Source organism: Heterodontus francisci, chromosome 4 (assembly GCF_036365525.1).
Source record: "Heterodontus francisci isolate sHetFra1 chromosome 4, sHetFra1.hap1, whole genome shotgun sequence".
Classification (NCBI taxonomy): Eukaryota; Metazoa; Chordata; class Chondrichthyes; order Heterodontiformes; family Heterodontidae; genus Heterodontus; species Heterodontus francisci.
In genome coordinates this window covers 170,764,736-170,786,443 of record NC_090374.1, presented here as the reverse complement: position 1 = coordinate 170,786,443, position 21,708 = coordinate 170,764,736, and the positions used below count along the sequence as shown (strand labels likewise).

Genomic DNA, 21,708 nt, shown 5'->3' with positions numbered 1-21,708 from the left:
AGTCTCTGGAATGCTAGCTCACCCCACCTTCAACGTCTGGTTCATTGTTGGTTGAATGAGTCATGGCATGACCCTTTGTTCCTTGTTCCAACACTGTTGGTTACCATGGAAATGTCTTTCCGGTCAGGGGCTTGCAATTTTAAGTTTTAATATTCATGCGGCGAAATCATGTGTGCCTCAATCTTGGCAGGTGGGGGGAGTTTGCCTGACACTTGTCATAGCGAAGGCTGCTGGCTTGGAAACTGGTTGCCTATTCACACATTTTCCAGAGTGGAAGAGTAAAAATTTCCTACCCCTATGAAACAGCAGTAGTATTCATGCAGTTTTAAGGATCAACTGAAAATGTTGCAAGTGAACTACCAAACTGTAATTCAATTTGGCAATTGCAAGAGTCAGGCTTGAGCAGATTACAAACATTAGCAGAATCCAGGCTAAAGGCTGTAACTTTATATTTGTTCCTGGGGTGTGGGCGTTGCTGGCTAGGCCAGCATTTATTGCCCATCACTAATTGCCCTTGAGAAGGTGGTGAGCTGCCTTCTTGAACTGCTGTAGTCCATGTGGTGTAGGTGCACCCACAGTGCTATTAGAAAGGGAGTTCCAGGATTTTGATTCAGCGACATTGAAGGAGTGATGATATAGTTCCAAGTCACGATGGTGAGTGGCTTGGAGGGGAGCTTGCAGGTGGTGGTGTTGCCATGCATCTGCTGCCCTTGTCCTTCTAGGTGGTAGAGATCGCGGGTTTGGAAGATGCTGTCTAATGAGCCTTGGTGCATTGCTGCAGTGCATCTTGTAGATGATGCACACTGCTGCCACTGTGCGTCGGTGGTGGAGGGAGTAAATGTTTGTGAATGGGGTGCCAATCAACTGGACTGCATTGTCCCGGATGATGTCGAGCTTCTTGAGTGTTGTTGGAGCTGCAGCCATCCAGGCAAGTGGAGAGTTTTCCATCACATTCCTGACTTGTGCCTTGTAAATGGTGGACAGGCTTTGGGGAGTCAGGAGGTGAGTTACTCACCGCAGGATTCCTAGCCTCTGACCTGCTCTTATAGCCATGGTATTCATATGGTTACTCCAGTTCAGTTTCTGGTCAATGGTAACCACCCCGCCCCAGGATGTGGATAGTGGGAGATTCAGTGATCGTAATGCCGTTGAATGCCAAGGGGAGATGGTTAGATTCTCTCTTGTTGGAGATGGTCATTGCCTGGCACTTGTGTGGCGTGAATGTTACCTGCCACTTATCAGCCCAAGCCTGGATATCGTCCAGGTCTTGCTGCTTTTCTACATGGACTGCTTCAGTATATGAGGAGTTGCGAATGGTGCTGAACATTGTGCAATCATCAGTGAACATCCCCATTCCTGACCTTATGATTGAAGGAAGGTCATTGATGAAGCAGCTGAAGATGGTTAGGCCTAGGACACTACCCTGAGGAACTCCTGCAGTGATGTCCTAGAGCTGAGATGATTGACTTCCAACAACCACAACCATCTTCCTTTGCGCTAGGTATAATTCCAACCGGTGGAGAGTTTTCCCCCTGATTCCCATCAACTTCAGTTTTGCTTGGGCTCTTTGATGCCATACTCAGTCAAATCCTGCCTTGATGTCAAGGGTAGTCACTCTCACCTCACCTCTTGAGTTCAGCTCTTTTGTCCATGTTTGAACCAAGGCTGTAACTCAGACTCACGGAATTATTGCATTATCGAGACACTGGCTACCTACTGCAGCTCCCAAAATTTAAATAGCAGAATAAGTTTCTGTTGTGCAGCAGGCACAATAAAGGTAGCATGACATTGTTGGATAGTGGTATATTGCAGTGTTTGATCTTCAAGTATAGGATATCATATTGTCAGTATTTGTTACAATGTAAGCTCACTTTTCAACTAATTAACATTATTGTATGTTATCAAGGGACTATCCAGATTGCAAATATTTTTTGTTTGTGTGAACACACATGGACAAGCATGGTATCTATTCAATTCCACAATTGCTGTCATCCTTAAAATTAATATTGAAAAAGTGTAATGTGGGAAAAGAATCATATATTGCAGATTCAAATTGTGTTATATTTTTCATAGGAGATAGCTCACTCCCAGGTGAAGCAAGAAGCTGTGGTGCTGTATGAAAAACTCCATGAGCTTGAATCTCACCGCAGTCAGATGATTGCAGAGGATAAAAGTATGGGATCACCACAGGAGGAGAGGGAACGACTCCTAAAGCAGGTGATGAAACCTGTCTCTTAACTGCCCCTGAAGTGATGTAGCAAGTTACGCAGTTGTATCATATCGCTATAAAGAACTGCAGTGATTCGAAAAGAAGGCATACTCTTGCCAGCGGCACCCACATTCTGAAAATGATTTTCTAAAAAAAAATTAATCTACACTATATTGAACTAGAAAAGCTGATTGTGTTCAGTGGCAACTTCCACAGAACTGGATAACAATCAATTATTGTCATATGTTTATTTCCTGTTTGGTATACTTTCTGATTTGCTACACCTCATACTGGTGCTGTGAATGTTGTCCCCTTTAGCTCCAAAGTGCCATCATCAATTCCTTTACTACCACCCACACATACATTGTATTCCAACGTGATTTTTTTTGCACATAGAATATTACGTTCCTGATTGCAATGGTTATTGTAGAAAATGGAGTTAAAGGAATTGAATTTGAGTCTTAGCCTTGGCTGTCATTATTCAAGTCAGTCACACCCTGCGAAAGAACCTTTCCTGTTGGCCAGTCATAAAGTAGCAAGCTGTCCAAGACATCAAGCTGAACAAAGGAGCATTGTACTGGTAGCAGTGGTAACTATCTAATGGATAGAAGCGTTGCAATTATGTAGCACCGTTCACAACCTCAGGATGTCCAAAGTGCTTTACAGCCAATGAAGATCTTTTGAACTGAGTCACTATTGTAGGAAACGTGACAATTTACACACTGTAAGATCCCACAAACAGCAATCTGATGACCAAATAATCTGTTATAGTGATGGGGACTGAGGGATAAATATTGGCCAGAACACCAGGGAGAACTGGAGGAGAATGGGATAGGAAAATGTGCATCAAATATATAACATTTGACTGACAGTGTACAGATGCAGAGATCCCCAGTTATTGAGAACGTTTGCTTGCATAGATTGATTCCTGAATATTCTGAATGTAGAACTGCTGTATTTTAGAGACTTATGAGCTTAAGTGTATGTTTATCAGGACAATTTCACCTGTGTTGCTACCACTCTGCTATAATACTAGCTGATGGGAAGATTGAGCAAACGTAAGAGTTCACCTTTGTAGCTGTGTATTAGCCACATATCCCTGGTCTTAGCTCATGAAATGCAATTTTTTCATAAAAACAAGCATTGTTAGCTGGCTTGGTTTAACAACCTCTGCTATGACCAATAATAGTCCCATGAAACTTGCTGAGTCAATCTTAAAGGAAAGCCCTTATTTTAACTTGCAAAAATTGTTAGCTGAATGGAAATGGTTATTTCATTGTTCAAAAAAAAATTCTTATTTCCGTTGCTATACATTAATAACTTGCAACTTGATCACAGATGGGCACAGGACTTACCAGATTAACTTGTGGATTTCCTAGGATGCAAGATGCCTAGTTTGAAAACCTATAAATTAAGTAATCATTGGACAAATGGGATGTTATTTTCTGCTTTAAGAAAACTAAATCAACGACTTGGGGAAAAAAAAGGCCCATGCTGTTGCTTACTTCCTCGACTTGGTAATTGCACCTGATCTATGCTAGGAAAAGCACCAAAGGTGGCTAGAGAAGCTGATTTAAAAACAAAAGGAAATCCTCAAAACGTCTTGGTACTACTTTTTAATCTGTATGTACCCCGTAGTAGAACATTGTACCAGAGAGGACCAGTTTCTTTCTCTTTCCTACAGTATAAACCACATCAAGGGGCGGCGCAGTGGTTAGCACCGCAGCCTCACAGCTCCAGTGACACAGGTTCAATTCTGGGTACTGCCTGTGTGGAGTTTGCAAGTTCTCCCTGTGTCTGCGTGGGTTTCTTCCGGGTGCTCCGGTTTCCTCCCACATGCCAAAGACTTGCAGGTTGATAGGTTAATTGGCCATTATAAAATTGCCCCTAGTATAGGTAGGTGGTAGGGAACTATAAGGACAGGTGGGGATGTAGTAGGAATATGGAATTAGTGTAGGATTAGTATAAATGGGTGGTTGATGGTCGGCACAGACTCGGTGGGCCGAAGGGCCTGTTTCAGTGCTGTATCTCTAAACTAAACTAAGACTATACAGTTATGAGCAATCTGCAAGATTATGACTAAGGAAGCACCAATCCTTCAAGAATACAAGCTGTTGCACTTCAACATTCTTTATCAATCCAAAAATTTCTCGAAGGATGCAGTAGCACATTTTCACCAATAAAGCAAAATACTGCGGATGCTGGAAATCTGAAATAAAAATGGAAAGTGCTGGAAATACTCAGCAGGTCTGGCAGCATCTGTGGATTGAGAAACAGGGTTAATGTTTCAGGTCTGTGACCTTTCATCAGAACTGACAATGGTTAGAAATGTAACAGGCTTTGAGCAAGTGAAAAGGGGGAGGGAGGGGGAAAGAAGAGCAAAAGGGAATGTGTGTGATAGGCCAGAGCGTACTAGACATTAAATGACACAGATGTCACAGAACAAAAGCAAAGGGAGTACTAATACTTGTGTTAAAAGACAAAGCATTAATCCAGAGAGAGTGTTAATGGCCGAATAATAAAAAGCTCTGCCAAAAGCAAAAACCTGAAAAACATGCTATAAAATAAAATAACATTTTTAAAAAAGGCAGTCATGCTCTGAAATTGTTGAACTCAGTGAGTCCAGAAGGCTGTAGAGTACCTTGTCGGAAGATGAGGTGCTGTTCATCGAGTTTGCATTGAGTTTCACTGGAACACTGCAGCAGGTCCAGGACAGAAATGTTGGTAAGGAAGCAGGGTGGTGAATTAAAATGGCAAGCAACTAGAAGCTCGAGGTCATGCTTGCGGACTAAGCGGAGGTGTTCCATATATTCACCACCTGCTTCTCCTTATGGAGCTCTCTTCCAGATAGTGCTGTCACCTGTAACTATTCCTTGTATGTGAACATTTTTAATGCAGAGTTAACTCTCACTTGCTGGATATTACCTTGGTTCCACTCTTTGTATGCTCATCTCAATCATTTTTCATGAGATATCTGACAACACTACCTTTGTATGTTTTAGTGCCATTGGTTACATTTTTAAAGCTCTGCAGATATGCTTTTAATGATGTGTAACAAGGGCAATCAAATCAAAATTTCATGCAATGAAGCTGTTTCAATTAGGGAGCTCCTACATTTTAACTAATTTTTCTTTTAACAGGTTAAAGAAGATAACCAAGAAATAGCAAGCATGGAAAGACAGTAAGAAAAATCATCCATACAGTAAAATAATTTGAGATTGATTGAGTTTGTCCTTTGCTAAGTATTTAATTTGTGTTCATTTATTTTTGAGAGATAGTATTCTTGATGGTTGACTGAAAGGGTTCCATTTATTTAAAAAAAATTGATAAAATGTGTTGTGGGAAATTAAAAGAGGAAGAGAAATTCGACTTTGGTTGATCCATTATTGTCATGTTTTAGGGTAGCACTTCATTTTATGTAGTTTTCAGGCAGACAACATTTCAGCTTTAGTCCAGTAATAAGTTGTCATTGATATGTATGGGAATGCAAAGTATCTTGGTCTGAAACACAAATGATGACTGAATATTTAATTTATAGACTTACTGAGATGAGGGAGAAAATTAACCAGGTAACTGAGGAGATTCGGCATCTTGACATGGATCTGGAGGAACATCAAGGTAAAGTTGCCTATGTCCAACTCGGGTCATAGTATGCTATAAAAACAAAAAATGCTGGAAATACTCAGCAGGTCTGGCAGCATCTGTGGAAAGAGAAACAAAGTTAACGTTTCAGGTCAGTGACCTTTCATCAGAAGTGGCAAAGGTTAGAAATGTCATAGGTTTTAAGCAAATAAAGCAGGGGTGGGGCAAAAGATAACAAAATGGAAGGTGTTGATAGGACAGAGGTTCACAGAGAAAAACTGACCAGAAAGTCATGGAGCAAAGGCAAAGGATGTGTTAATGGTCTGGTGAAAGACAAAGTGTTAGTGCAGAGAGGGTGTTAAATGACAGAATAATGAACAAGCCTGGCCCAAAGCATAAACATGAAAAAAGGTGGGCAGGCATATGATTAAAAAAAAGAATGATGGAACAAACTAAAATAAAAATAATAAGAAAAAATAAAAAAGGGGGGCCAGTCATGCTTTGAAATTATTCAATGTTCAGTCCAGTAGGCTGTAGCGTGCCTAATCGGTAAATGAGATGCTGTTCCTCAAGCTTGCATTGATGTTCACTGAAACACTGCAGCAAGCCCAGGACAAAGAAATGGGTATGAGGGCAGGGTGTGGTGAAATGACATGCATAGTGTGCTATTGTGCTGAGAGATTCAGGGCTGAATATTCTCTGCAGTTTCGTAGGTTTTTGCTCATTTCTTTTGGCAAGAGTCACTCAGCAAGCATGATAGTAATGAATTTATTTACAAGAATAGGTTTGGGATACCTAATCATGGTAAAAGTGTATTACATGGTGATACATTCATAGGGCCATTATGTTTAGATTTTGTTTCTTCTCTCACTTCTCTCTGGGCCTATATTCATGTAATGTGCTTTAATACAGAATTTCATTAATTTCTACTTTTTTTTTAGTAAATAAATCATTTTCAGCTGTCAGCAGCAGTGAGTTGGGTTATAAAAGTTGAAGGATGATTGTCTTATGGAGCTAAGCCTTTGCAAGTTGAACTTCTATATGAGAATTGTTTTTACATACAATTTCCCCCATTATATTATTTCTACACTTTATATCTACAGTAGACTGGTCTGGGAGTAAAAATGCAATTTCACACTGAAGTAACACTTCAGTTGGGAGAAATTGAATAGGCAGTAGATAAGATAATCTTAAGATAGAACAACCCACTTGCAGAGTTTTCTTGTTAATTTCTATGAATTCAGTTATCATTAATATATAATTTCATTTTGTTCACCCTCCACATAAGTTAGGATGTTGCTTGCAATGCACTAGGGTAAAATCACCTTGGATACGTCTCTTTATGATACTTATCTTTAAGAACTTCCTCCCTTTAGAGGTCAGTTATTGTTTCTCCTCTTGAAATATTAATACAGCTCACACTGAAGCAATTTTTCTTCCATTGTCATCAGTATCTACTGTTCTTTGAGAGAATTTCCCCCCCCACACCCCAATTACTTGTTCTTAAATTGTTCACTGTTTCAGTTATCTTTTTGTATTTGAAAATTTCTTCCTTGTTTATAGTTGGATTTCTTCATTTTTTGGTAACAATATCCAACTTGATCCAAGTTGGGAAAGCTTTCCTTCTTGCTGGTACAATCTTTTTTCCCTGTTGCTGATACTGTTTTAATACAAACTTTCCCGTTTGTCAGTGTTATTGGTTTGAAAAGTCTTTGTTATTTCTTGGCACAGCCTACTTAGGTGAGGTGCATCAGCTTTGTCCCAAGATTTCAGAGAACATAGCAGTGGCTCTGAATGGGTTGTTTTCCTTGAAGGAAAAGATTTCTTGTGTACAATTTCCCTTCTCCTTCTGTTGCCATGAATGCTTCATATCATTTACAAGGAAGTAACAATAATCATCCTCATGATGCAGTACCCAGTCATTGAAGGTTTGTTACTTGACCGTCTGGCTTCCAGTGCAGACTGACTCAGCACAGTCCTTACAGGAGAGCTTGCTGATTCAGAGTGATTGTCAGACCAGGCACAACAACCCCCAGAACCTACAATTGACAACATGACCCTTGAAAAGTCCAGCTTAGAGAAGTTAGGCTTCCAATAGGTGTAGACATATTGTTAACATGTAGAAGACCTCTACCTAGACAGCTTATGGTGCTAAATGAAAGCATTTCATAGGGCATTAGGATATGGGCCCTCCCCATTTTTGCTCAGGATCCATTGGTATGGTGGCAGGGCACGGCTCATGATGCAAGTATTTGGAAAGTTGTTCCGTCCATTTCTACAATTGTCCCTTTCTGACAACTTGGTTTTGTCCTTAGCAAAGTATTTGCAGATCCATTTGAGGCTTTGCATTCTTGTGGGCTCTAGCACTTTTTGCTTAACAGCTATCACGTGATTTTGTATGCTGAATGACCAGATAGTATCTACACTGTGTGGAGGTTCAACTTAAGTTGAGAAATAAGGAAAAACTATATCCAAGATATATCCTGTTTGATCACAGTTTTCTGAAATGTGTATTTTAAATTTTCATTGACAATTAGTACTCTAGACCAGTTGTTCTCAAACATTTGGTTAAAGGATCCGTTTTCAGATGGATTATTAATCATGGACCCCCTCATCTAATTTATAATACTATATAATGCTGTAGCATGTAAAGATAGTTTTAATAATGCTTTTAAGGAAACAGGTATTTACTTACTGATATTTACTTGCATATTACTTACAGATGTAGCAATCTTCGTGCTGCTCTCAGTGTTCCTCCGTGCGCGCTCCCCACCCAGGTGAGACAGCCAGTCCACTGTGTTGCACTTGTGGCTGCTGCACTCTGCTCCAAGCTCGCCTCTGACCACCTACATCGTCCGCCTGTTAGGCCGGCCCTGCCCGGTGCACATTATTTCATGGACCCCAGTTTGAGAACTGCTGCTTCAGACCTTCCTGCAGTGCAGCACATTAATGCATTAAAATTGAATAGTTGGATGTAAATTTTCCCTTGCAGTTTCTTAGGCGATGAATTTTCTGTTGCAAATGGGCCATCCAGGAAGGAACAAAGGTAGGGTGTTTCCCCCAAAGGGAATAGGGATAACCTCTAGCTGCTCTTGTTCATCTCCTGGCACCTAACTGTTAAGAGAGTATTGGTAAAGGCCTGGGAACAGGTTGCTCTACCTTTGAAAGAGAATGCTATAAGGCATGATCTAAATAAAAACATACATTTAGGCCTGGATTTCTTACTTAGCAAACTGACCATTTATAGCAGGAATGAGCTTTTGATTGAATTTTATTTCTTGTGTTCTTGTAGACACAGAGATTATTTCCACTGATTGGGGAATCTAAAACACGGGAGCACAGTCTCAGGATAAGGGGACGATCATTTAGGACTGAGATGAGGAGAAATTACTTCATTCAAAGAGTTGTGAATCTTTGGAATTCTCTACCCCAGAAGGCTGGGATAGACAGATTTTGGGTGTCTCGGAATCAATGGGTATGGTGAGCAGGCAGGAAAGGGGAGTTGAATCCTAAGATCAGCCGTGATATTTTGAATGGCGAAGCAGGCTCGATGGGCCATATATTCTACTCCTGCTCCTATTTCTTGTGTTCTTGTGTATTGTCATTTTTAATTATAATGGGGTGCAAACTTGGAATTCCAGCCTTTACTGCCCCTCTAATGCCATATATGACTTGAAGAAAAGTGATGGTGGGTAGGCAGGGAATGTGGCAGTGGGATGCAGAAGGACTGGGGACAGGGAAGAAATAGCCACTTCTGACCATCTGATATGACACCAACAGCAAGTTTCAAGATTATGAACTTTATCAAGGCTATTGCAAAATTTTGCTGCGCTTTATTTTAGTGGCTTCAGCCCCCTTAAGCATAACCTCCATTCCTTTTTGGTGCTGCATCACAAAATATTTCACCTTGGTGGTAGCAAGTTCCTTCTGCATAGACAAGATCCTGTTTGAGAGCTTGTGCAGCTTATATAGTTGATTCCAACACAGAAAAATGGGCCGGGGCATAGTCTGACAGTCAGATGTCCAGCCTAACCCCTGGAGGAAAATCTAGACCTTAAAGTCTAAAGCAGACCTCTATTGTTTACAGCACATGAACAGGCTATTTGGTTCATTTGGGTTCCATTTGCCCTTCTCCAGTCTTATATGACTGATGTATGGTATTCTCTTATGCTGAAGTAAGGAACCATTGTCACAATAGAACTAAGTTTCAACACCATTTAAAAATCCTGGGAGGGGTAGAAATAATTAATGCATAGTTATAAATCCTTAGAGACGAGATGTGGCAAAATATGTTTTAAATATGTGGTTGCTGCTAATTGTTCTAAGCAACCACTACGGAATTATGTGGGAGAATTGCCAAGGATTGATTTCTCACTGTGCGTTTAAAGGTAGGTATTGATCTTGCCATTCTGGTCAAATCACGAAGCTGGTGGTTCTATCAACAACAATAATTTGCCTATCTATGTAAAAAAAAAATTTACACTTTTTTAATGAATTGCCAGAGCAACAGCATTCCTGTCCTTTTGCAGATTTTAAGTGCACATTATTTCAATTTTATATCCCTCATAACAAAAAAAACTTACTGAAAGTAATTTTAAGTATGGTATTGAGGAATATAGAGCTAAACCAAGTAACTAGAGATAAGGTACTGATCAGCCATAATATAATTAAATGGCAGAGCAGGCTTGAGGGACTGAATGGCCTGTTCTTGTTCCTAGGTTGCAGGCTAGGGCAGTGTAGAAACTAAAACCTCAGCTTGAACCTGTTACCCAGGCACGACTTAAGTGATGTGATGTGAGCTTCCCATAAGCCCAGGAAGTGCGTGACCATGCATGAAACTTTTAATAAAAATTGTTCTCAACTTGGGAAAAATGCATTTATATAACACGGTTCACAATCTCAGGATGCCCAAAAACAAGTCACAGCCAATTAATTACTTTTTTGGAGTGTAGTCATTTCATAATATAGCAAAACGTGGCAACCAATTTGTGCACAGAAAGGTCCCACAAATAGCAATGTGATAAGTGACCAAGTAAATTTTTTTTAAGCAATGATGGTCACAGGATAACTGTTACCCTAGACACCCGGAGAACTCCCTTCTCCTTTGGATGGTGTCACAGAGTCTTTTACATTGCTTTGAGAGAGTAGACAAGACCACAGTTTTATGTCTCATCCAAAAGTTGATGTCTCCAACAGTGCAACATTCCCTCAGTACTGCACTAGAGTGTCAGCCATGATTGCGTGTTCAAGTCTTAGAGTAGAGCTTGATCGCAAGACCTGAAGTGGAGGTGAGAGTGCTACCTTGTGTTGAAGAACAATAATCCCATTGCCTCATTATAATTTGAATCCTTTGTTAATTATTTTTTCTAATTGTGTAGCATTATAAATTTACCAAATCATTCAGTTTTATGTAGAGTCTTTTTCCCTTCACTTTAGAAAATCAACTTTGATCTAGCTATGTAAATGCTTCAGATTTCCTGTTCTCAGCTTTGTTTCTTTTCACTGTTTTACATTTCCCTCTTGCCTATTTGTCCATTGGCTTATTTCATTGGAAAAACCTCAGAAGGTAAGAATTGACTTTCCCCTCTAGTGTAATGCTCCACTCACTGGGTTTGCAAACAATACTTTACAAATGAATGCATATCCAGGGTAGCTTCTTAAAATGCATGAGTAGCAACAAATCACTAAACTGAACGAACCCTGGACTTGGGAATAATTCTTAACATGATAACCAAAGTACACATTTGCTGAGTGTGTCTGTTTTCCATAATTTCTGTTATAGCGTGTGGTTGTTCCTGTTTAGATTTTCTGTATGTGTATAATCACAAATTAATAAGGCACCATTCCTCCTTGTTTACTCATCCTCTGCATAAAAGTGAATATGGAAATAATTCTATGCTGCCTTTTTAACACATTTTATCCTAGCTCAGTTTAAAACATGCACCACCTGTTGTGCTTTTGCTCTGAAAAACCCAGGACAGTCCCACATTTAAACCTCACCATATGTTGAGTTAATTGGCCTCAGTACAGGAAGAAATGAGAAATATTACACTTGGTTCTAGTTTTCCCAGTCTAAGTGAATAATCAGCATTAGTTCTCAAATCTGATAGTGATCCAGTAATTTCTGCCGGAAAGTGTGCATGTGTAGATCTCAAATGGGGGTAGGTTCAGGCTCGGCTGTGAGACCACCCAGGTGAAACAACTCATTGGCACTCATTGTTGAGACTCTTTTCGTGTAAAGTAGCCACTGAATGAAGTAATAGAGAATTGACGTAGATCCAGACCCTAGTATGAGGCACTGCATTGAAGAGGGATTTTTTTTTAACCTTTGTGTGCCCATTTAAACTCTGCTCTCAAAACCCATGCTGTGTTGAAGATTTTTTCTGGGTTCACACACCAGTTCTTGTTCTTACATTGGTTGGCAGTGCTTCTGCTGTTCTGTAGAAGGAATAGTTCTTTAGTTCAAAATTATTTGTAATGCTCCCGCCCTATTAACCCCCGTCCCCAGACTCTCTCTTTCTCTAACTCTGTAACCGCTTTTGTGTATCTCCATCCCTACATTACACCTTTTGGCAGCTGTGCCTTCAGCCCTTTTAAGCTCTGCACTCCATAAACTTCTCTGCCTCTCCGCCTCCCTTTTCCTCTCGCTCTTTAAGAGCATACTTAAAACCCACATATTTGTTCAAGCTTTCAGTCATCCTTCGTAATGTCATCATCTTTGGTTTGACATTCATTTAGGTTTGATTATGCTTCTGTCAAACACCTTGGGATGTTTTTCTATGTTAAGGGTGCTTTTTAAATGCAAATTTTTGTTTAGTTAAGCACAGATCAGTTTGATATTGCACTTTTAATATTTTGTAGTTTATTTTTGCTTCTATATATTTCTGCCATAAATAAATCTGAGCAAGTCGTTTTAACTGCTATATATTGGTTTGGCAAACTATTTTTTCCCACCTTCAAAGGTTACTGGAGAATGTGGTGGGCATTCCACATACTCTCCAGAAAGCAGTTTATAACAATGAAGTGTTAAATAAAAACAGAAAGTGCTGGAAATATTCAGCAGATCTGGCAGCATCTGTGGAGAGAGAAGCAGAGTTAATGTTTCAGGTTGCTGACCTTTCATCAGAACTGGCAAAGGTTAGAAATGAAATAGGTTTTAAGCAAGTAAAGTGGGGGTGGGGGGGGAAGAGAACAAAAGGGAAGTTGTGTGATAGGACAGAGGGCCGGAGAGATTAACTGACAAGAAAGTCATGGGGCAAAGGTAAAGAGAGTGTGCTAATGGTGTGGTGGAAGAGAAAGCATTAGTGAAGAGAGAGTGTTAATGGCAATAATGAACAGCCCTCGCCAAAAGCAGAAACATGTAAAACTGGTAGGCAGGCACATGGTAAAAAAAATGATGAAACAAAATAAAATTAAAAAGGGCCAATCATGCTCTGAAACTATTGAACTCAATGTTCAGTCTAAAAGGCTGTAGCGTGCCTAATTGGAAAATGCGATGCTGTTCCCCAAGCTTGCGTTGATGATCACTGGAACACTGCAACAGGCCCAGGACAGAAGTGTGGGAATGGAAGCAGGGGGGATGTGTTGAAATGGCAAGCAACCAGAAGCTCTGAGCCATGTTTTCAGACTGAGTGGTGGCGTTCTGCAAAGTGATCACCCAATCTGCATTTGGCCTCCCCATAGAGGAGACCGCATTTTGAGCAGTGAATACAGTATACTAAATTGAAAGAAGTACAGGTAAATCGCTGCTACACCTGGAAGGAGTGTTTCCAGCCTTGGATGGTCAGGAGAGAGGAGATAAAAGGGCAGTTATTAGACGTCCTGTGATTGCATAGGAAGTGCCAGGGAAAGGGGTCGAGGTGTTAGGGGTAATGGAGGGGTGGACCAGAGTGTCGCAGAGAGAACGATCCCTTCGGAATGCTAACGGGAGGGGAGGGGAAGATGCGTTTGGTGGTGGCGTCCCACTGGGGATGGCAGAAATGACGGAGGAGGATCCTTTGGATGTGTAGGCTGGTGGGGTGGAAAGTGAGGAAGGGGGGAACCCTGTCGCAGTTCTGGGAGGGAGGGGAAGGGGTGAAGGCAGACGTGCGGGAAATGGGTCGGACGTGGTTTTTTCCAATGAGGCACTCATCAGCCTTCCATACTGAACATTGAGTTCAATAGTTTGAGTACTACTGGCCCTTTTTTATTTATTTTTTATTTTATTTTGTTTCATCATTTTTTTATCACGTGCCGGCCTACTGGGTTTTTCATGTTTGTGCTTTTGGCTAGAGATGTTCATTATTCTGTCATTAACACTCTATTTGCACTAATGTTTTGTCTTTCACCACACCATTAGCACACACTATTTACCTTTGCCCCATGACCTCCTTATCAGTTAATTTCTCCGGCCCTCTGTCCTATCACACACCTTCCCTTTTGTTCAGTTTCCCCCCACCCCCGCTTTACTTGCTTAAAACCGATTACATTTCTAACCTTTGCCAGTTCTGATGAAAGGTGAGCAACCTGAAACATTAACTCTGCTTCTGTCTCCACAGATGCTGCCAGACCTGCTGAGTATTTCCAGCACTTTCTGTTTTTATTTCACATTTCCAGCATCTGCAATACTTAGCTTTTACAGTGAAGTATAAGTTGTGGAAACTGGATAAATTATTGCACACAGCTAGTGATTAAAAGCATGGGAGTCTTATGAAACAGCCATTCAGCTATGAAGATGCGAACAAGTGTTGGGAAGGAGAAGCCTGAACCTTATAATGTTGACCAAGTCTTTTTCTCTGATCAGGAATGACTGTGGATGACATTCCTTCACCTTCTCCAAGCATGTGTGCATTTGTTTTAACCAAAGTGGCACTATATTGGAAAGGCTCCAAATGGCTTCAGACAGGGTATTAAACGGAAATTGCACTGAGTGTTTCAACAGATAGTCCTTTGTCCCTGGCTCAGAAGTTTGCAATATTTTGGACCCCATAGTGTACTGAACTGAAGCGTAATGCATTTTATTTGACACTAGAGAACAACTTATTCGTTCTTGGGATGTGAGCATCGCTGGTTAGTCCAGCATTTATTGCCCATCCCCAATTGCCCTTGAGAAGGTGGTGTTGAGCCGCCTTCTTGAACCACTGTAATCTGTGGTGCAGATACACTCACTGTGCTGTTAGGGAGGAAATTCCAGGATTTTGACCCAGTGACACTGAAGGACGACAATATAGTTCCAAGTCAGGAAGGTGGCTATCTTGGAGGGGAATTTGCGGGTGATGGTATTGAGCTGATGTGTTGAAGTGAATCCTTTCTCTCTTTGGTTTACTTTGAATAGTTATTTACACATCTAGGTCGTTCCTCTGTTAACAGCATTAAAAAAGTGTTATGTATTGGAACTCTTTTGTTTAGTCTAAAATTGTTTATAGAATTCACTTGACTCTGAAAATTACACTGCTGAGGTTTTGCCCACCAGAACATGTTTCCTTCATTGAGATGCACTTTTCTGCATATTTGGGTCTATACAAATATGGCCTCATAGATGACTGCCAGTCTGAGTGGTTCATTATTTTATTCTATAACAGCCCCCACTCCGTACATTTGAGCTTTTAAGACTGCATATACACTTTTCGCCAGATACCATCTTTTTCTCCTTCTAGCATGGACACTTTCATTTTGTTTCTGCCATTCAGATGGTCCCTGCCACCTCACCTCACCGTTCCAGATGTTCAGAGACTACAGAATTCACTCTCAGCTTCCGCAACCCAGCCTTCAAGGTTAGCATTTATTGCTCATCTTTAGTCGCCCTTGAGTAGGTGGCGGTTGACCTTGAACCAAGGCAGTCAGTGTGGTGACAGTACTCCCTGAATGTTGTTAAATAGGGAGTTCCGGGATTTTGATAACAGTAAAGGACTGACGTCTGTTGTACTGGAATTAAGATTTATTTATGAAAGGTCAAAACAACAAAGGTCTGAACTACACTGAAGATTCTGGTTTGTATCATTTATTGAGCCATAACAGGACCTGTATATGTGCTCTTCTTGTTTTAGGAGAACGAAATCAGAAGTACAAAGAGCTAAAGAAAAGAGAAGAAACAATGGATGGTGAGTTTATGCATATCTGGGCCTGTCCCTCAGCCATGTATCATTATATCTGCATGCAAATTGTTACTGTAAAATTCAGATCATGTGTTATAAGTTGCTCATCAAAATCAAGCCTCTGTGAAAGTGCAAGTGGTTATTAGATTTTACAGCAACGTTATAAATGAGCATTCAAAGAATGGGACGACTATCTGAAATGTGTATTTTTATGCATTCTCAAATCAATTCATTATCATTTATTGTCTGCATTTCGGAACCATTGTTGTGCTATTAACATGTTTCCTCAACTGTTCAACAAATTTTGTGTCTCTTCGTGGCTGTCTGGATTTCTGTCCTGCTGCATTTCAACCCTTCCACTTTTATAATTACTGTTTCCAGCATCTGAGAATTCTTGAATATCCAGGTGATGGACCGAGTAGCCATAATTGCTAACTTGGGCAAGCTTTTTCTTGCTGTTGAGTTTTTTCCACCCTCCAGCTAAAACCATGATAGCAATGAGACAATGCTACATATTTTCCAGAGCATAAGCTTCCATAGTGGAATTCATCAGACCCTCAGGTATCAGTAAGACCATTACATTTACTTCCTTCTGTCATCAGATTCCTCCAGATTTGTGTGTTTGACTTACCAGTATATCATTTCTGTTAATGTCGTAGTCATAGAGTCATTTACGGCATTGAAGGAGGCCATTCGGCCCATCAAGTCCATGCTGGCTCTCCACAGAGTAATCCTGTCAGTCCCATTCCGACACGCTATCCCCGTGGCTCTGCAAGTTTATTTCCTTCAGGTGCCCATCCAATTTCCTTTTGAAATCATTAATTGTCTCTGTTTCCACCACCCTAATGGGCAGCGACTTCTGGGTCATTACCATTCGCTGCATTTAAAAAAAAAAAGGTTTTCTTCATATTCTCCCTGTATCGCTTGCCCAAAACCTTCAATCTGTGTACCCTAGTCCTTGTACCATCAGTTAATGTAAACAGTTTTTCCTTGTCTAACTTATCTAAGCCTGTCATACCTTATACACTTTTAACAAATCTCCACTCAATATCGTTTGCTCCAGGAAGAACAACCCCAGCTTTTCCAACCTAACCTTGTAACTAAAGTCCCTGGAACCATTCCAGTAAATCTCCTTTGTGCCCTCTCAAGGACCCTCACATCCTTCTGAAATTGTGGTGACCAGAACCAAATGCAGTATTCTAGTTGGAGCCTAACCAGAGCTTTCTAAAGGTTCAGCATAACTTTACTGCTTTTATACTAAATATCTCTATTTATGAGACGAAGATCCCATATGCTTTGCTAATTATTTTCTTGATATGTCTTGTCACCTTCAAAGATGCACCCCCAGGTCTCTCTGTTCCTTCACACTCTTTAGAACTTAGCCATTAAGTCTCACCTTATGTCATTGCCAAAATGCATCACCTCACACTTGTCTGTAATAAATTCCATCTGCCACTTGTCTACCCATTCTGCCAGCCTATGTATATCCTGTTACAGGCAGTACATATCATCCTCACTGTTTGCTACTGCTCCAAGTTTCGTACCATTGGTAAATATTGAAATTCTGCTCTGTATTCCAAACTTCAAGTCATTTATTTATATATATATATATATATATATATAAATATATATATATATATATAGCAAAAAAGCAATGGTCTTAGCACTGACCCTTGGGGAACACTACTGTCTACCATCCTTCCGTCTAAAAACAACCATTTACCACGATTCGCTGTTTGCTGTTCTCAAGCCAATTTTTTATCCAATTGGGCGTTGACCTTATTCTATGAGCCTCAATTTTGGTAACTAGCCTTTTATGTGGTACTTTATCAAACGCTTTCTGAAAGTCCATCTCAACAACATCCACTGCATTCTCTTCATCAATCTTCTCTGTTACTTCATCAAAGTTCAATTGGATTAGTCAAGCATGATCTGTTTTTTACAACTCCTTGTTGGGTATCTTTAACTCAAATCTCTTCAAGTGACTGATTTCCCCCCCCCCCCCCCCCCCCACCCCGGCCCCCGATTATGGCTTCTAAAAACTTATCCACCACTGATGTTAAACTAACTGGCCTGTAGTTGCTAGGACTGTGCTTGCACCCTTTCTTGAATAAGGGTGTCACATTTGCCACTCTCCAATCCTCTGGCACCTCCCCCATATCTCGGGAAAATTGGAAGATTATGGCAAGCCCTTCCGCTATCTCCACACCGCACTTCTTTGAGCAACCTGGCATGCAAGCCATCCAGACCAGGTGACTTATCTACCCTAAACATAGCCAGCCTTTCCAGTATCTCCTCCCTCTCAAATCTTACCATTTCCGTTGCCTCTATTCTCTCCGCTTCTGCCGATATTTTGTTGGATTCCTCTTCCTTAGTAGACACCGATACAAATGTCATGCTAGACCCCCACCTGCCAAGAATAAGGCATAGTAATTTCGCCAGAGGACATTAAATTTCAAGCTGTTGCTGAAGTGAAGAAAGGACTTGTTTAAAAAAAAAATCACCAGGCCCTTGACTTGAAAAATATTTTTGCATACCAACAGCCAGTGCTTGGAAGGACAAAGGGGCTAGTCCCTTCTCCAATTTAACCCACAATGGACTTTGATCACCAGCTGTTGTGTGTAAAAAGAGACATTCCAGGGTTGGCTAAGACCAGAGAATCTACAAACGGACGTGGTCAGACCAGCAAGTCACATGACTAACCTGCTTGGGTTTTTCTGAATTGTACAAACTGTTTGAACTCAAGAGTGTTTGCTCCTGGACTGAAAAGGTCTCTAATAACTGGCTCACCACAGCCTCTCCGGTCTTTCTCATGGAACTCCAAATCCACTGAAGACACATGAACCCCAAGAGAGAAAAGTCTCCTACAGCAAACAAGGTTTAAGAAGAATACTGGGCCCCACCGAAAAGCAAGATCTACCTACAATCAAGGACTCTACAGTGAGCTCGAAGAACCGTAACAAAAACCCTTTTCAGAGATTGCCTCAAACTTTTCCATTTTATTTTTCTTCTCTTTTCTGTCTCTATCTGCATGTGTGTATCACGTATGCATGCTAACGCAGGCGCGTCGTGTATCCGTAGGCGTTAACCAAATTAGAGTTTACGTTTAATAAATTTCAACCTTTCTTCTTTAAACCTAAGAAAGCCTGTTTGTGCTGGTTTCTTTGCCTTATAATTGGAAAGTGGTGAACAAGGATTCACCAAGGGGGAGCTAAAACACAGTGTTTTAAAAATTAAACGCTGTTACGATAAAACCAGGTGAAGGCTGAGAGGAAACCCTGGACACCTTTCTCACCTGGTCATAACACAAAGTATTCATTAAGTATTCTAGCCTTGCTCTGCGCCTCTGAGCATATATTATCTGATTTGTCCCTAATGTTCAAGTAGGCAAGCTCTACAATCTATCAAAAACAAGAAATGCTGGAAATACTCAGCAGGTCCGGCAACATCTGTGGAGAGAGAAGCAGAGTTGACGTTTCAGGTCAGTGACCCTTAATCAGAACTCAAACTGACCTGAAAGATTAACTCTGCTTCTCTCTCCACAGATGTTGCCAGACCTGCTGAGTATTTCCAGCATTTCTTGTTTTTGTTTCAGATTTTCAGCATCTGCAGTATTTTGCTTTTATTTATCTGCAATCTATCAAAGCTGAAAGCAAAGGCAAAAACACATCGCGCCCTGATCAGGGAAATCCTCTACGCTGATGATGCTGCACTGGTCTCCCACATAGAAACTCAGCTACAAAGACTCATGGTCTGTCTCTCCCATGCCTGTAACTTGTACTGCCTGACTATAAGCATCAAAAAACCTGTGATCATGGGGCAAGGTGTTGCATTTCCGCTGCAATCACTGGAAGTAGTTAGCAAAGTCTACTACCTTGGGTCCATGGTGACAGTCTGTCCCTTGATGCAGAGCCCTATACACTCATACGGAAAGCGGCTGCCACCTTTATCCGACTCTCGAAATCTGGTTGGGATCACACCAAGCTGACCCTTAGGACCAAGCTGATGGTTTATAAGGCCAGTGCTCTCACCAATTTGCTGTATGGTTGTGAAACATGGGCAACTGAATAATTTCCATCTTCACTATCTGCGGCGCATTATGATTATATCCTGGCAGGACAAAATCACAAATGTGGCAGTCCTCGCAAAGGCAGAGTTCCCTAGTGTGTTCTTTTGGGCCTCCTTATCTCGAGAGACAATGGATACGCGCCTGGAGGTGGTCAGTGGTTTGTGAAGCAGCGCCTGGAGTGGCTATAAAGGCCAATTCTGGAGTGACAGGCTCTTCCACAGGTGCTGCAGAGAAATTTGTTTGTTGGGGCTGTTGCACAGTTGGCTCTCCCCTTGCGCCTCTGTCTTTTTTCCTGCCAACTACTAAGTCTCTTCGACTCGCCACAATTTAGCCCTGTCTTTATGGCTGCCCGCCAGCTCTGGCGAATGCTGGCAACTGACTCCCACGACTTGTGATCAATGTCACACGATTTCATGTCGCGTTTGCAGACGTCTTTATAACGGAGACATGGACGGCCGGTGGGTCTGATACCAGTGGCGAGCTCGCTGTACAATGTGTCTTTGGGGATCCTGCCATCTTCCATGCGGCTCACATGTCCCTTGATGCAGAGCCCTATACACTCATACGGAAAGCGGCTGCCACCTTTATCCGACTCTCAAAATCTGGTTGGGATCACACCAAGCTGACCCTTAGGACCAAGCTGATGGTTTATAAGGCCAGTGCTCTCACCAATTTGCTGCATGGTTGTGAAACATGGGCAACTGAATAATTTCCATCTTCACTATCTGCGGCGCATTATGATTATATCCTGGCAGGACAAAATCACAAATGTGGCAGTCCTCGCAAAGGCAGAGTTCCCTAGTGTGTTAGTACTAATCAAACAGAGGCAGTTTCAGTGGATTGGGCACGTCTGCAGGATGGAAGGTAGTCATATTCCCAAGGGCCTTCTGTGTGGTGAGGTAGCCAGAGCCAGATGACGAGTGGGCTGCCCAAAGCTCCGCTTCAAGGACGCCTGCAAGTGTGACATGAAGGCCGTAAACCTCAACTATCGCACCTGGGAGTCGTTAGTTGACGAAAGAGGGAAATGGCGACATCTTGTGGGCTGGTGTGCACCACCACGACCAGTGGCTACAGCAGCTTGGCAACAGGCACCAATGCCGAAAGCAACAACCTAAAATGTCACCTGGTAGCTTCATGTGCAGCATTTGTGGGAGAACCTGCCTCTCAAGGATTGGCCTCCACAGCCATCAGCAAAGGTACACCATATGAAGGCACCCGATCTAAATATATTGTTTGCTATGTGCCCATCATCTCTTGTAGATGGAAGGCTGCCAAAAATGAATGTCCCTAATAGGCCCCACTCTACTTCTTACTACGCGCTCAGCATTTACATGCTGGTAGCAGATTTTTGGGTTCCCTTTTATGTTGACTGCCATTCTATTCTCATATTCTTTCTTTGCCAGTCTTATTTTCCTCTTTACCTCCCCTCTCAGCTTATTGTATTTGGCCCGGTTCTCACTTGAAGAATTCACCTGACACCTTCTTTTGTTTCATCGTAATCTCTTATCTTGCCTGTCATCCGAGGAGCCCTGTTTTTGGTTCCCCTACCTTTCTCCCTTATTGGAATGTACCTTGCCTTTACCTGAAGCATCTCTTCCTTAAAGAGACCCATTGTTCCGATAGTTTTTCCTGTCAGTGTGTGGTTCCGTTTCATCCTGGCTAGATCACTTCCCATCACATAGAAATTAGCCCTCTTCCAATGTAGCCATTCTACGTCGTATCATTCCTTGCTTTTCTGCATTACCCAAACCTTATGATATGATCACTCTTGCCCA

The 21,708-nt window shown here is 41.5% G+C and overlaps 1 protein-coding gene and 1 long non-coding RNA gene across 4 annotated transcripts in view; one reads left to right on the top strand and one right to left on the bottom strand.

Moving 5' to 3' along the window:
* The window catches only part of ift74 (intraflagellar transport 74), a 91,914-nt gene that overhangs the window by 38,478 nt on the left and 31,728 nt on the right, over window positions 1-21,708 (top strand). For 2 of the 3 annotated variants that reach the window (XR_010974939.1, XM_068030524.1), the window contains exons 10-14: window positions 2,074-2,217; window positions 5,350-5,390; window positions 5,748-5,827; window positions 15,460-15,543; window positions 15,817-15,870. Coding sequence is in view for 2 of the 3 variants with exons in the window: in XM_068030524.1 (XP_067886625.1) it covers window positions 2,074-2,217; window positions 5,350-5,390; window positions 5,748-5,827; window positions 15,460-15,543; window positions 15,817-15,870 (403 nt within the window). In the remaining variant the exon portion in view is untranslated. The remainder of the gene's footprint in view (window positions 1-2,073; window positions 2,218-5,349; window positions 5,391-5,747; window positions 5,828-15,459; window positions 15,544-15,816; window positions 15,871-21,708) is intronic. The other variant, XM_068030525.1, reaches the window with a different exon arrangement.
* Window positions 5,759-21,708, bottom strand: part of LOC137369384 (uncharacterized) — a 29,625-nt gene continuing 13,675 nt past the window's right edge. Inside the window, exons 2-3 of the long non-coding RNA XR_010974941.1 lie at window positions 8,512-8,722; window positions 5,759-5,910 (exon numbers count right to left, since the gene is read on the bottom strand). This is a non-coding gene — a long non-coding RNA (uncharacterized lncRNA). The remainder of the gene's footprint in view (window positions 5,911-8,511; window positions 8,723-21,708) is intronic.